The sequence below is a fragment of the Miniopterus schreibersii genome (genome assembly GCF_964146895.1).
Source record: "Miniopterus schreibersii genome assembly, chromosome: 6".
Taxonomy (NCBI): domain Eukaryota; kingdom Metazoa; phylum Chordata; class Mammalia; order Chiroptera; family Miniopteridae; genus Miniopterus; species Miniopterus schreibersii.
This window is the reverse complement of record NC_138107.1, coordinates 87,285,855-87,301,870: the sequence shown is the minus strand read 5'-3', so window position 1 is coordinate 87,301,870 and position 16,016 is coordinate 87,285,855. Positions and strand designations below refer to the sequence as shown.

The window sequence follows — 16,016 nt, the reverse complement described above, 5'->3', positions numbered from 1 at the left end:
CAAACTCTGTTCCCCTGGGCACAGCCTCCCTTCTGCTCCCAGTATGTGCCCAGTGGTGTGATCTCTGACTGGGAAACGGGCCTTCAGCTATTTCTCCATTTGAACTTTAAGTTGTTTATGCTTTGATCAAAGTATTTATTTTTTAACCAGGTATAAAGGTGAAACCTCTCCTTTAAAATCATCATTTGAATGAAAAAGCATTTATCTTCTTAAGTTGGCCATTTTCCCCAACGTTCCCTAATTTCTCCTTCCGGGAAGGTCATGAAGACTCCCCGACTCTTTAACTTCCTTTACTCAGCCACTGTAAGAAGGGTCGTTCACTGCTGGGAGAAGAAAGGCCTTCCCTCAACCGGGCCCCTTTTCTGTACATTAAATTCTACTCCCCTCCACTAGGCCCAGATGCACAGAGGAAACAGTGCAGGTCCCTGTGACCTGTCCCAAACCAAGTCATGGAGCCGTTTCCGGATCCTTCCTGGGGGCCCAGTCCCGTTCGCATCTGTACACACGGAAAGCGTCCCTGGAAGCATAACCTGGATGCTCTTCGCCCAGCCGCCTGTTGCATGTATCTCCACTTTTACTTTTTCTAGGGAAGTGAGGATTCAGCCCATGCGAACCCAGCACGTGAGGCCTCTTATACCATCTGGATGGGACCTCAGGGAACTGGATCTCCGCGCGCTTTCTCTCACTGTTTAGCACAATCTCCCCCGTCCCATCTCCGTCAAAGGAGCACACCTGCGTACACCTGGAGAATTTAAACGCTTCACCTGCTCCCAGGCCACATCTCGTTTCCTAGGCTTATTTCACGGAGAAAGGCCGTCTTCCTGGCGGTGAAGGATCTGGGCAGCAGCCCTGTCATGTACCAGCAGCTTTGGGTCGGGAATAACTCCCGGGAATTCTGGCCAGGGCGCTGGGCGTGCGGGCCCTGGAAGCTGGACGCCGTGGCCTCCACAGCGGGCGGCTCCCACAAAGGGCCAGTGCTTTCTCATTCATTCCCAGCAGGGAGCCCAGTAATTTGGGCTGACAAGCCGGCTTTGCCAAAAGCTCAAGAGTGGGAGGCAAGGCACAGGAAGAAAACGCTTGCAGAGCTGACCATCTTTCCTCCCGGCACCGCGGAGCCGAGTGGAGAGTTCGAGGGAGGCACCTGAGGGCCGGCCTCTGGCCGCGGCTCGGGGAGGCAAAGGCGGAGCACTCGCTCCTCTGTTCTGCTGGGAGCCCCAGAAGGAAAAGAGCCAGTTAAGCGTTTTCACAATTCCCACAAGAGAGAGCAACCGAGATGAGCCGAATAGTGGGTTTGAATGGCTTACTCGTTTGGTTTTACATTTTAAGTAATTTTGTGTGTAGCGCCACCAGGACTCGGGCTGGGACAGAAAGAGGCAAGTGCTTCTGTGCCAACCACAGGGCGCGGGGGCCGGGAGGGGAGGCCCGATGTTCCTAAGGGCAAGGGTCAGTCTTTAAGAAAGGAGGGAGGGGTCCGTGACTCCCGGATTATGTAACTAATTAAAGACTAGATGAGGTGACCCTGAATGTCACTGTGTAGAGCTTGGAGCTCTGCCCCGGTGTCATAATCCTTGGCCTGGCCTGTGACACTGGCTGCAACCTCGGAAGCAGAGAGAGCAGGCGGGTGTGAGTGGAGGCGCTCAGGCTCCGCGCCTGCTGAGAACGGACCCACCGGCTCCTCCAGGGGGAGCGGCCAGTTGGGGGGGGGGCGCCCTTGGGTCTTCTCTGGCCTGGCACTGCCCTATGGCCTGGGAACCCCTGGAGAATGGTGTCTCGGCAGCAGGGACCGTCATCAAGGAAGAGCAGGTAACGTCACCCAGAGTGGGCGGCACTGAGCTCTGGGACAATGGACGAGTGACAAGCCATGGGGTCCTACTTCGGGGAGAAAGAACAGGAAGAAGTTGGGCAGGGGCAGGGCCCCCGTCGAGTAGGCTGGGTTCAGGGCCAGAGTGGGCACTAAGCAGGAACCGGGGGTCGGCCCAGCTGTATGCATTAAATACGGACAGCTTCTCGCAGGCCAAGCATACATCAGAAATGTGGTTTAAAAAAAGAAATATTACTTCATGTTGGAACTTCAAATAAAGCCTGTAAAAGTGAGAGAGAGAGAGAGAGAGAGAGAGAGAGAGAAAGAGGGTGCTTGGCCAGCCCTGGGGGCTCGGCAGCTGGCATCTGACCCTAGATAATCGCAGGTCCCACCCTGTGGTTGGCCAGACCTCCCACTATCTTCTCCCGGGAGGGGCAGGCGAAGCCAGAGCGTCAGTCTTTGGTATCTTCCTCTGAGCACAGCCAGGAAGGTGAGGATGGACCTAGTCACACGGTGACCAGCTCGTCTCAGGTTGCCTGAGACTCGGGTCTAGCTCTGAAACTCCTACATGCCGGGAAAGCCCCCAATCCTGGGCAAATGCGACAGCTGGTCGCCCTGCTGGACGCTACCTGAGTCCTTTAGTTGTCCGGGTTCTGCAGACCCGATTACTGTTAGAACCAGGCCGCGCACCAGGACCAGGCTGAGCTCACAGAACAGCGGCGCTTTCCTCTCTCAGTTCCCACGGATGCTTTTCAAGCTTCATCTTGCATTTAAATGAAACAGTTAAGGTTTCGACAAAGGTCTAACCCAGGTATTTCACGAGGGCGTCTGGAGGGTGAGCCCGAGGGGTGGGCGAGGCCTGTCCCTCCGGGGTTCCTCCCCCAAAATGCTGGCTTAGAGAGGCCGCGGCGCTCCCTCTGGCCGCTGCAGGCCGCTGCGTTCTTCAAGGGACATGTCCCTGGGATCCTAGTTCGGCTGAAGCCGCCTGAGGCTCCAGAACATCCTCCTCTGGACATCTGAGTGGTTAACTGTGAGTCCACTGACCTGGAGGTTTTAGGCTGAATTCCCTTCAGTGAAAGAACTTACAATCACCGGGCCTGGGAAAGAAACTCTGGATTTAACAGCCCATCTGTACTGTTTTTATGGCTTTTTTAAAAGTTTTATTGCAGCATAAGATTTTTTCCCTTTTCCTACAACATTGTCTTATTTTCAAGTGGTTAAAGATATGGGAACTGATTAGAATAATCCATTTAAATACAGGCCATTTAGAGAACGTAGGCTATTTCCAAAGTGTGCTGTATTGAAGTGGAGCACTATCAAATTAATTCTCAGATCCAGAGGTCCATTTGTGTTTGGCATCTGAAGCATCCTGGCATTTTCACACATTCAGAATATTCTAAGTTCCCACGAACGTGCTGATGTGCATATCACAGTGGTCAATTCCGTGTGTCACATTAAGGCTCTGCTGGCAGAACTGACACTATTCTCTGCATGGAGTCCAAGCACAAAACTAGCCTCTTTAAGGGGAAGTGTTGCAGGCGTTTCCAATGACTTCGTGTCCAATATCCTTCAGCATTTTCTAGACTAAGCCTTTCCCAGTCGACACGCGCACTGCACGGGAGCCCGTTAGGCACTCCCAGGGCCTAAATCACTCTCTTGAGATCTGTTGAAACAAATTCCATGCGGGCAGTTTTCAAGTTCCAAGTCTGAGATAATAATTGCACAAGATAGTCAACAGAAACAGTGTAGTGAGTTACGGGACCAAAATCCCACACAGCCCCCATGGGCTTCATGAAGCCAGGGTCATGGCGTGGTTCCTCTTTTGGAAGAACAGAAACTGTGTTTACCAAAATCCCCCTTTCAAAGGAAATGCCAGAAACAGACATTCCCAAGGCTGGAAAGTCCCTCTCTGTGGCAATACTGGTGCTCGTGTGACAATTCATTGAAATACCGACTACACGCTGCCATTAAGAGTTGGAGGTCTCTCTGGTAACTGAGGTAATCTAACACTTAGCCTGGCATTTTCTAATATTTTCCATTTTAGAAATAAGAGTGGGATCCTTTATATTGATGATGATCCCTTTGAGATCAGAAAGCTCAAATGTGAGGGTTTTGTTTGTTTAATCTTTTTAAATCGCACCCAAAGACATGTTTTAATTGATTTTTTTTTTAGAGAGAGAGAGAAAGAAAGACGAACATCGATCAGTTGCCTCCTGTATTCGCCCTGACTGGGAATAGAACCCACAACCTTTTGGTGTACAGGACAATGCTCCATTCGAGCCCCCCAGCCATGGCTCAATTGTCAGTTCTTGATGTCACCTAAACATGTCACCATGGGAACTGCCCACGATCATGTTTATGCATGAATGAGTGTCAATGTAACATCCAGTACAAACGTTCCTCTACTTATGACTGTTGGACTTAAGATTTTTCAACTTGATAATCATGCAAAAATGATACACATAATAAATTATGAGATATTCAACAGTTTTTTATAAAATGAGCTTTCTGTTAAACGGTTTTGTCCAACTGTAGGCCAATGGAAGTGTCCTGAGCTCATTTAAGGTAGGCGAGGCTAAGCCGTGACGTTCAGTACTAGGTTGGGCATATTAAATGCATTTCGACTTATGATATTTTCAACTTACGATGGTTTTTCAAGACATAACCCTATTGTAAGTTGAGCAGCATCTGTACTTACGTTTCAATAAGCTGTAAATTAGCTATGAACAATGAACTGTATAGGAATATCATAAAAATAAGGAAACTACAATCAAGCTTTATCTTTTTTTGGGTCAATAGAGCATAACAATATCACTAATAAATATGAACATATTCAGTTCTGTAGTACTAGAGGCTCTTTGTTAGCTAGAGTTGTAACGTACAATTTTCCACGAGCATATTCCACACAAAGACAAGAGGTGGAGGAACGTAGGGGAGGGGTGGGGATTGTTGGAATAAGGGCCTTTAAAATCCTTTAAAAAAATTAAAAAAACTGCTGCTGCAGTTACTCCCACAGGTAGTATATAATTGCATAATCCAGGTCAGTAAGTGACAATGGCCGTTTGGTCAATGAATTGGTTGACTATTGATAAGTAATGCTGCATAACAGTATCAAGCCTAGTGGCATAAAATAACAAGCATTCATTCTGTGGGTTGGTCTAGGTTTGGGGGAGCTTTTCTGGAGTAGCTCTGCTCCAAGTATCTCTCAGTCTCTGCGGCCAGTGAGAGAGCCTGGGAACATTCTTCTCGTGATGACTACGGATGAAGTGCAGAGACCAAACCCAAACACAAGCACATTTCAAGATGACTGCGCCACATCTGATAACCTCCCACTGGCCAAAGCAACCACAAGGCCAAGACCAAGGTCAAAGGGCAAGACGTTCACTCCATCTACCATGAAAACTAAGCGAATTCCATCGCCATGCCCAACATCAAAGGAGCCAGCAGATGTTTTCATCCAGTGGAAATGAGGGGACGTGAGTGTTTAGTCATAATCTAATCCACCACAATCTGATGACCAGATAACCAAAAACGTGTTGAATCGCTAAACCCTTCTCCGGCAGCGGAACAGACTTAGGCGTCTCAGCGAACCCTCCTTCTGCGTCGGCAGCTACCTTGTGTTTCGCATACCGCTCATCTTTGGTTCTTTCCAGTTTTTCTACAGAACTCTCTATGAGCTCAACCCACTTGCCTGTTCGCATTGGTCTTTGTTTTGGGTTTTTCTTTGCAGCGAATCATAGCTACACTATTGGTACATTCAGAGAGCCTGATGCTCCGATCACCTGCATGTCTACCTTCTGGCCACCTCTTCAGCAGTCAGAGGCCAGCCAGGAGCTTTGGCAAATGAAAGACTAGGGATCCATGAGCCAGAGAGCCAGAGGTGATTCACGCAAGAAATGAGTAACATCCATGTGAAATAGAACCAGTAATATTTACAGGACAACCAACTCTCAGAATAATCTACCTGCTTGAATGTTGGATCAAATCCATTGCACCTATTTCTTCTGTTAAAATAGAAAACAAAAGAAGACCAGCCTTGAAAATTCCCGGAGCAGACAAGACCAGTTTAATCATACAAACAAAGCTTTACTTAGCTTATTCTGCAAGACTAACTTGACCTGAGTCATTTCTTGCTCATGCCTCTGGAAATTATAAGCAAAATTTGAACTGTTTCTTAAGGTCAACACGCCATAACTACTCACCGATTCCTTAGCATTTTAGAAAATGTAATACAGGTATTATAACCCATCAGTGCGAAGCACACACAGTAGTTATCTGAATCACCAAACTGAGTCACCTCCTCACTACATAAGCTGCTTTATAACAATATACCCCCAAACCTCATTTCATGTTTTGATTTGAGTGCTCAAGTTTGCAACTTTTTTTCTGGTGTGTGCACAATAAACTTTTACTAATGACTGCTTGTGATTACTTAGTCATCACTAATTACTAAAGTGATTCATCAACTTTGCTTTGCTTTACTTACTTTGGTTATTTCTGAACTTTTGACATTTCTCGTATCTCCCTTCCCTTCACTAATGCCCAGGGGATTGGTAATACAGCGCGTACTGAATTTAGGGCACCTTCCATAGTATGGAGCATTCTTGGGTCACTTAAGCTAGGTCCTTCAGGACCCCTAAAGTAGACCAGGACCTCTGGTGCCAGCGACGGAACAGGTTGGGGTTGGGAGGTCGGTGAAGCTCTTGTGACAAGAGGGGAACGTGGGGCTGCCAGCTCTCTAGGACTGATTTCTATGGTGCTCACAAACGAGAAGTGGGTCAGTGAGTCCGCGGGAGTGGCACTGAATGGGACACTCACAGGATGTGCAACAGCAGCTGCTCTGGGAACACCCTCTGGCCTCTTAGTAATGCTTGTGATAACAGACATGTCTGGCTAATGTGTTTCATCTCACAAGCCAGGAGCACAGGGCTATTCTTGCTATAATCTTAAAACCTTGATTTAGATCCTACATATGCTTAGCTCTGGAATGACATGTGCAGTGTCTTCAGGATACTGCTGAACGAGTAGCAAAAATATTCACTTGGCTCATAAAATTGAGTACAAATGATTACCCATTTGATCCAGCTGTGAAGACGGACGGCTGATGTGTTGAGAGACGCTGAGAGGCAGTGGAATATTTTCCCCCCAAAAGGGACACACAGCTTAACTGTGCTCCAGGAACAACAAGGACCAACCAGTCTTAGTGGTTAAAACAGATTAAGTTCTATCTCTACCATACACTTCATGATCTACTTCCAACGGGGACAACTGGTCAACCTTTGTAAACACAGAGGCCACTGCTCGCAGCTGAATGCGAGGGAAAGGGGACAGTGGAAACCTGGAGAGACCTGACCAAGTTCTGCGGGGGCTGCGAGGCGACACTAAAACCAACAAAACCTCGATTTTTATCAGAACTCTTCTATCAAAACAAACCAAATGTTACGAAGCAAACAATGTCAGCAACCTCATGTTCTTAAAGGTTTATACCCAAGGTTCATATTTTCCCCAAATTCTTCTTTATTACTCCTTTTATAATAACCCTCCTGTTATTCTGTATTACTTAAGTCTTTGCAGCTGAAGCATGGCCATCTACTTTTATACGCTATTCTCTAATTATTCAGGGGTTGCTTCAAATATAGGGTGTCCCAAAAATGTAGACACATGCTTCGAATTATAGAGGCAGTGTTCATTAAAATACATTTCATTTTCAGAATTGAGCTGTCAGCTGTTGAAGTGTGTATACATTTTGGGGGACACCCTGTATATGTGTTACGTCTTCAACCGCACATCAAATCTTCCAAAGGACAAAAAATGAGCCTTTAATCCCCCCTAATTTCTCTTAGAGCAGTGATACAGAGGCACCCAAAAGTCTTTGCTAGAGGAAGGAAAGAAAGGGGGAAGGAAGAGAGATAGGAAGGGAGGGAGGGAGGAAGCAAGGAGGGAGAGGAGGCAGGACAGCCAGCATATATAAGTCCAAAGGCTGGAATACTACATTCTTGTTCAAGTTCTGGCTCAAAGACATACTACTTCTGAGACTAAATTTAAAGACAAGTCCTTAGGCTAGACTGAATGTCAAGAAAAGGTTTATAGTCTGTTCAATGACGATGAATGAGTGATTAAATACAATGGGAGGTACAGTAAGTAAAGCATAATAATCCAAGTAACCGGGTCCAACTATTAAAATATGGACCAAATGACCAATGAACCTCAACGATAATGCGGCTATAACTTCACATCCTTTCTGCTTTAACACGCCTGGCGATTCTTCCCAAGGTTTCCTTTTTTAGAGTCAAACTAAAAAACGACTTAGTCAGATGTTTGATAACATGCCCATAAGTGACAAATCCACCCACTTTAATGATTTTTGTTACCAGTGATAAATAAAAGTACCTCCGAGTAACTGGGTGAGAGATATTTCCCGTTGCATTTGGCAATGCTCCTCAGAATTTTTAGCGCTTTATCTCCTTTCTTCCGAGTAATGAGCCAGCGGGGGGATTCAGGAACCACCCTGGCAAGAAGAAAGCATTTTTGAGTTATGAGTAGGAATTTCGAAACCTAAAATTTTATGACTCGAGTTTCTCTATCAAAATAGATCTTGCCATTAGATGCAAGTTGAGGAGAATCTTTGAATTTAGAATGGGCTCTCGAAAACACAGATTACCTTTGCAAATTTATTGTGGAAGGAAAAAATGCTCACTTGATAATTGGATCATTGCTTGTAATAAAAACAATTAAATACGACGTTGCTCTTGCAAGGCCAGGCTATCCTGGAATATCGTGTCCTCAACTACGCATAGGAAAAGAGCTGGGACTGAGGGAACATTGAGGAGAAGGTGAAGGACCCAAGTTATGTAAACTTATTTGACATATATTAAAATTAGAGCAATGCTTAAAATATGTTCACTCCACTATGAGTGGGATGCATATGCCTGTGGCTTTCTGCCAGCTTCTCATCCTCTTAGCATCTCGTCCCTCAGAGGACGGCCGAGCAATAATAATTTGCGTCACAGAGTGTACAGAAAAGCAGATCGATTTCATTGCATTTGTTTTGTGTTGAAATACTGGCAGGCACCGGGTTTTGCCTGGTAGTTTTCATGAAGATATTGTAAAATAAAATATAACTAATACTCTACTTATAAGTTTGTGTTTGGGTATTTTATTAATAACAACTATTAGTCAAATAATTAATAAATAATCTCTATAAATTTTCAAATTCTCTAGAAGTTCCTGAAGCCCACCGCCGTTCTGGAGATGTCAGGCAAACTCCTAAATTTTTTCCTACTCATGTGGGTTCAGAAGCGTCAACGCTGCGTCTCCGCAGAACCAGAACAAGCCCGGGAACAACTGCAAGCTCGTACCAGTAGTAAAAGAGAAAGAGGAAGTTGGGCAGCGTGATGGCCAGCTGGATGCCCTGCCAGCTGGGGATGAAGTAGGCGATCCCGGGGAGGATGATGATGCCCAGGGTGAAGAACATCTGAATCACGATCCCCACGATCCTCCTTTGCTTTGAGCCCACGATCTCTGTCACTGAGGGAAACAAAGACAGAGTCTGGGAAGCTCCAGATGGTCTCCAACAGGACAAGCAGAGACACTGCACCCGCCCCGTCGCCCGCAGTGCTGGAGCCTGCAGCCCCTCCGAGTCCCGGGCCCTGCTAGAGCCTGCAGCCCCTCCGAGTCCCGGGCCCTGCTAGAGCCTGCAGCCCCTCCGAGTCCCGGGCCCTGCTAGACCCTGCAGCCCCTCCGAGTCCCGGGCCCTGCTAGAGCCTGCAGGCCCTCCGAGTCCTGGGCCCTGCTAGAGCCTGCAGGCCCTCCGAGTCCTGGCCCGCAGCTGATGCGATGGAGATGCGCTTCCCGGGTAACCCGGCGCTGCGCCCACTTCCCCGCCAGCCCCCAGGCCCTCCACGCTCTGCTTGCCCAGCCCAGCATCCTCCTGGGCGTACAGGGACCGCAGGTGCCGGTCTGGGAAAGCTTCCATGACGACTGTGTTGGAAGGTCATTGTAATCATGAAAACATAACTATAATAACTAGATTTTATCATTGCTCTAAAAACATTAGTATTAGAGTGTCTTCGGGAGATTCGTTATGAATATTAGAGACTCTACAAATCTTTTCACTATCACAAGAGAGTTTCTATCAAATGATAATTCTCCCCACAGTGCTGGACTTTCTGTGTGTGTGATATTTCTTTAAAAATCCTGGGGAGTTTTGTTGCTGGCATCCCTTCCTCCCCCCACTGCCCGAATCCGTTTCTATCTGTCGCTGATTCTACTCTGATCATCCTGGGATATGCCACCTTCTTCTTGCCTGAAGATCACGACTTTTAAAATTCACTAGACGTGGGTCTCCTTAAAGATGCTTCACATTTCAAAATTATCCCTTCCACCCCAGCCAGCGACAGTCAGCCCTCCTAATACTTTCTCTCCTTTTTCCCCATAAAAATACTTTCAAGGGGTCTCCAAAGCGGGCACTGTGTGGGGAAGAACTGTCCAGCATAACAGAAGAGAGCGGAGGCCCAAAGCTCTAGAGTGACCATCAAAGAGGAACATTCAAATTTCCCTGGTCACAAGTCCACCATGACTCAGCGTAGGTGACCGGTCCAGGCACCACTGGACACAGAGCCAAAGGTGGCAGCCAGGACTTTCCCAGTAACATGAGCAAAGGGCGAAGGGAGGCTTTCTCCCTTTCATCCCCAGAAGATCGAACTTTCTAGTTACAGAAGATAGCAAAGGGTCACAAATGAACTCCTCACTTGCAGGTCACATCTCGGACGTGATGAGAAGTCCCCCACTTATACAGAAGGAGTGTCATCGCAAAGCAGATCACAGAAATCCACAGAGAATTCCTGAAAAATGTTTCAAGGAACTACTGACACTTTAATAAAAATTAATCTCTAATAAAGCAAAGCAAAAAAATCATGTGATAATAGTATGGCAGTGGTAGAAAGTGGTCATCCAGTATTTTGTGATATTTCACATTTGGCCCCCAATGTAAGGCGGCATTTCAATTTCTAAAGGGTCAGGATCCGGCCCCTGCACCCTCCTGTGTGCAGAAACTATTGCTGCTGCCCGAAGCCTCACCACTTGCCCGACGGCGACGGGCTGACCGCTCGCCACCTACCCAGCTTCCCAAGCAGACACGGCCGCGTCTCACCTATCACGTAGCAGGTCATCCAGGTCCCCTTTCCAAACACGCCCTGCAGGAAGCGGAAGATCACGAACACGGGGAAATTGGGCGCGAAGGCCACCACCACACCGGTGACGCCGACGCCGAAGCAGGATATGAGGTAGACGATTATTCTGCCGTACCTGGGGGACAGAGGGGGGAGGCCACCTTAGACGCGGGCGCTTCCACCCCCCGAGCAGCCGCGCCCGGTCAGTCCAAGGAGAGGGGAGCGGGGCTTAGGGGGAAAGGGCTGGGTCCCAGGGAACCGGCGCGGGAAGGGGAGGTGGCGCTGCTTTCTGCACTGAGTGAGAACGTTTTTCCAGCAGCTGACACAAGCGTCTCCTGGCGGCGCTGTCACCTGTCCGCAGCGTAGCCCAGCGTGAAGGCGCCGGCCAGGAAGCCCAGGTTGAGGACGGCCTGCGTGAGGTCCAGCATCCAGGCGTCGGCGCACACGAGGTCGAACTGCAAGACAGGGGCGCACAAGGCTCAGGACACCTCTTACCTTTCGCGTGGATCGGCGAGCTCCCAACGTTTTTGCTCACATACTCCTTAAATAAAATTTAAAAAATCGATCACGGGCATCTTTTCACATTGATTTATAAATATTTTCTCTGTCAGTTTCAATAACTGCCAAGGGTGCAATTTCTAGCGTGCTACAAATACTGACAATTTCAAGCAGCGGTGTTCTGTCGTTCCTTCAGCTGTGCCCAGTGGTCTAAACACCACGCCCTTGACGCCCACCGCCACCCAGTAAAGACAAGTTCTTCAATTCCTGAAAATTTGGCGTCAATTCTTTTTCCCTTTAAATTCTTATTTTCTTTCTCACATACTTAAAACCTAATATTTGATGTCTTAATGTGTATTATGTTAATAGGTGGTGAGGTAAATAATAATGTTTATTTATCTACCTCACCATATTTTTGTGTATAATAAATTATGTCTATAAATTAACATTTAATTTTTAAAAAGTTTTAATCTTCACCCGAGGAGATTTTTTTCCATTGCTTTTCAGAGAGAGTGTAAGGGGGAGGGGAGAGAGAGAGAGAAAGAGAGAAGCATTGATGTGAGAGAGACAAATCAATTGGTTGCCTCATGCTTGAGCACCGACCAGGGCCCAGGGTTGAGCCTGCGATTGAGGGATATGTCCTCGGTCAGAATCGAACTCAGGACCCTTCAGTCCTTGGGCTGATGCTCTAACCACTGAGCAAAACCAGCTAGGGCAATTTTTTTTTTTCTATTTAAAAATGTAGTTTCTAAATATTAGAATGTTTTCTGATTAGGTTATAATTGCAGTTACTTTAAGACCATAATTGATAAAAACATAAGATACCATGAATATTTTTTTAACCCTCACCAGAAGATATGTTTACTGATTTCAGAGAGAGAGGGAGAGAGAGAAACATTGACAGAAGAGAGAAACATCAATTAGTTGCCTCCGGTACGGCCTTCAACTGGTAATCGAACCCGCAACCTTTTGGTGTACGAGGCGATGCTCCAACCAACGGAGCCGCCCGGCCGTACAATGAATTTTGAGAAGTGTTATCACGCAGCAGTGAAATCTGGTTGGAAGTGCAGCTCTCCGCTTCTAGAGGAATGTCAAGCAAGCCTGGCGTTTCCTGCGGGTCCACGTAGCCCGTAGATGAAGTTGCTTATCACCAGAACAAATTAGGGCTCAACAGCAATTCTATTCCTGTTTTTCATTTTTAATAAATTTAAGTGCCAAGAAACCTTGTCAATATAGAAAAATTAGTGGGAATGGAGAGAGTTTGTCATAGTGATGTTGCTCAATCCTTCTGCCGCCTTCAGATGCATGCCAGGCTCACCCAGCAATCTTATCATCGAAGTTAGTTCTACTTTTCACTCGATCCACACGCCGCTTAAGTCGGCCTACAATCTGGCTGTAAGGAAAGAAAGGGCAACCGCCAGACTTACAAAAAGTTGTTCAATCAAGTCATAAGGGTCATTAACTTTCTTAATTACTTTCTTAACGCCCAAACCAGTGTTCCACAGTGTCCCTGTGGGTTCCGCAGGTTTCAGCTCCCTCAGTGTGTCCTAGTGAGACGCGAGGGGCAGGTCCTTTCGAAAAGCGGGAGGACACCAGGAATAAGACCTCCTCCCTCGATACGCCCGCACTGCCCCGCAGATCCACCCTGAACACACTCGAGCTGAGGCTCTGAACACCGACTCCCTTAAAAGTATCCCCCGCCCACCCCCCACCCCAGCGCTGCCTCGCCTACGTCCAGTCGGCGCTTCCCCCGCAGGCCCCCGCAGACTGGAGCATGAAAATGAAAGTGGTTGCAGCAGGAATCGTCTCATACATGCATATTCCTAAGCAAACTGTCACATTTATGTACAGAGCCCAACTCTTGCCTGGGTTCTACAGCTAGTGACCTGCCACCTAACATAGCTGGGGGGAAAGTGGGGGACAGTCATCACTGGCCTGTCTCCAGTGTTGCTGAGATTAATGGAGATTTTAAAAAGTAAAAGGATTGACAGATGTGTGTAGTAGAAGCAACTGTGGTCATTTAGGAGCGCTTTGTCATCAATGCAAACACTGGTTTCTCAAGGTGTGATAATTTTATTTTATGTAAACTTGCAGATGATTGTTTATCTGAAATAATTTCCCACCGGAATTAAACATGAAAAGAATGCACCTAGAATAAAAGTACATAAAATTTCCGAAGACAAACAGGTACTTTCCCTGCCAGAGAAAACATTTTGCTTCAGAAAAACACCAACCAGTGTCAAATATAAATACCACAGTGCAGACTCTGCTTCCTCCAGCTGTATCTCAGATCACTGGGTCAGCTAGGGATACAGGCAAGCTTTCACAGAGAGCACAGCAAGGCCAAGCAAGAGCAATCGCTTTATTGCATGTGTTCAGCTGCTTTTGAATTGCGTCAACTAAAATGCCCCCCTACTATTTTAACCTGCACAATATTCTTTAACATAAAACGGATTATCTTTTCACTCCCACAAGAGAAACTGGCAAAATGACTTTTCACACTTCATATTAAAATGAAACTAATTAAAAACAAACGTCTGAATGGTTAAAATGCTATAACTTAATGTTTTCTAAAGTACTAGGATGCCGTCTAAAGTGCTATGAGGGCCACATATGCCCTGCCTCTGTGCTCTGTTCTGCATCCCGGGAGCTGGAGCTGTGGAAACTACAATTCCCAGAATCCTTTGCCAGCAGGGTTCTGTTCCGCTTCTGCCAGCAGGGGGAGCTAGTGCAAGATCAGAAGGTAGCAGGGAGGGAGGTGGGGATTCCTCTCCCGGCGATGGCCACAGCTCCGGCTCCAATCGTGGCAGTGACAACAGCGGTCAGTGGCTGCGGGAGTCAGCCAGTGCTCGTCACTGCTTCCCCCCACGCCCCATGTGGCAAAGGGATAAGGGGCCACAGGATCTGGAACGCTGTGGAGCGGTCGGGGGGCTTCCGCAGGAGCTGTCCTTCCTGACCTCTCCCCTCCTTGCTTTCTAGCCCTTCCTACACAGCCGCAGTGCAAACCCTTCTATTAAATCCCTTCCTGCTTGAAATACCTAGCCTGGCTTCTGATTTTGTGACCGGAAACCTGCTATCTTTTAAGAGTACGAAATAAATTAACTTAAAAAATTATGTACCTGTAAGGAAATGCGCGCCCTCCACGCGCACACACACGTTTCCAGGGGGAGCAAACACTGCAGTCACAAAGCTCAAAGGCATGGTTGTGACTCCGGGCTGGTTTTCCTAAGCAGCTCTGAGCTCGCTGCCTGCTGTCACAACAGCTCTGGGGCTACAATCTGTTTTTGCTGTTTAAGAGAGATCAGCAGACACCGAAGCCAGTGAGCATCCTAGGCGGAGGCCCTTTTCCTTAAATAAAGTACCAGAAACCTGTAGTGCCAGGGAAACCGAAAACCACCTCTTGTCAAATTTACAAAGACATAAATGTTCATGTCTTTTTCCTAAGGCAATCTATCTAGAACAAGTGAGGCATCTTTTTTTAAGTGTACACATGCAAAGATTTTTTAAATTATTTTTAAATGTTCATAAATCCACGTGTACACATTCTATTCTTCATTATCGCCAAAGTCACTTTTACACAAAGAATTACTCCCCTCGGCCGGAGCTGAAAGCCAACTTGATAAAAGACTCAAGCAACTGTTTTTGTAAAGCTGGAAGGATTACATTGCTTCATTTTGCAGAAAGCACAACTCTAGCCTAAATGGACACTTTGGAAAGGTTTCCAAACAAGGGCTTTTCTTAGCTCTTCCTGGTTGTTAAAATCCAAATAGACATTACATGAGTTTGAGTTGTAATGATAAACGCTGGGGCAAGTTCCTATTAGACATGTTTTAAAGTTTTGATTTCTAAATTATCCTTAAAACCAGCAGAATATCTTCAGTATACAGAGGTCTAAAGTACTAAATAAGTAAAACAAAAAATTTTAAAAAAGCAGGTACACAAAAGACTTGGACACTCAGAAGGGGGTTTGCCTGCTCCTGGAACCCCAGGAAATGGACCCTGAGGACTGGCAGCTGGCTTTTCCACAGTGGTCTTGTTCAGCACCTACGAGCTCCTAAGCTTAGAGGACATCACAGTATTTGGCTTTAGGCAAGGCCACGAGGAATCCTACTCACCATTATTTGTATTGTTGAGAGAGAAGGGAATCTCTGGTGTTAAATGACAAGACCTGTGTGCCTCTGTTTTGATTTTCTAAGAGTGGGTTGTAAACGGAACCATTTCTAATCAGCTCGTAGGGCAAAATCAGTAGCCATTGGACTCGTCATTGGTGTTAAAAACATCACTTAGGCCTTTAGTCTGAGCTGGGGTGTGGGGTGCCCCCGGCTACATTTATCATTGGCCAAAACAATTCCTGTTGACCTCCATGGGTAGGTTCCATCTCAAATCAATAGGAAGACACTATAACGAAGCCCAGTAATGGTTAAAAATTATTGTAATCATAGAGAAAGTAATTTGGGTTGGGTCTCCACCAGAGGCAAGGATGTCACTATTAATTCTAGTCATAGTAAAAGTTTAACAGAAGCAGATGGCATTTATCTTAATATCAA

At 46.7% G+C, this 16,016-nt stretch overlaps 1 protein-coding gene across 1 annotated transcript in view; it reads right to left on the bottom strand.

Annotated features, from left to right (window-relative positions):
• Positions 1–16,016, bottom strand: part of SLC22A3 (solute carrier family 22 member 3) — a 52,699-nt gene that overhangs the window by 16,058 nt on the left and 20,625 nt on the right. Inside the window, exons 2-5 of the mRNA XM_081140999.1 lie at positions 11,323–11,426; positions 10,953–11,107; positions 9,160–9,328; positions 8,192–8,309 (exon numbers count right to left, since the gene is read on the bottom strand). Of these exons, the coding sequence (XP_080997125.1) occupies positions 8,192–8,309; positions 9,160–9,328; positions 10,953–11,107; positions 11,323–11,426 (546 nt within the window). The remainder of the gene's footprint in view (positions 1–8,191; positions 8,310–9,159; positions 9,329–10,952; positions 11,108–11,322; positions 11,427–16,016) is intronic.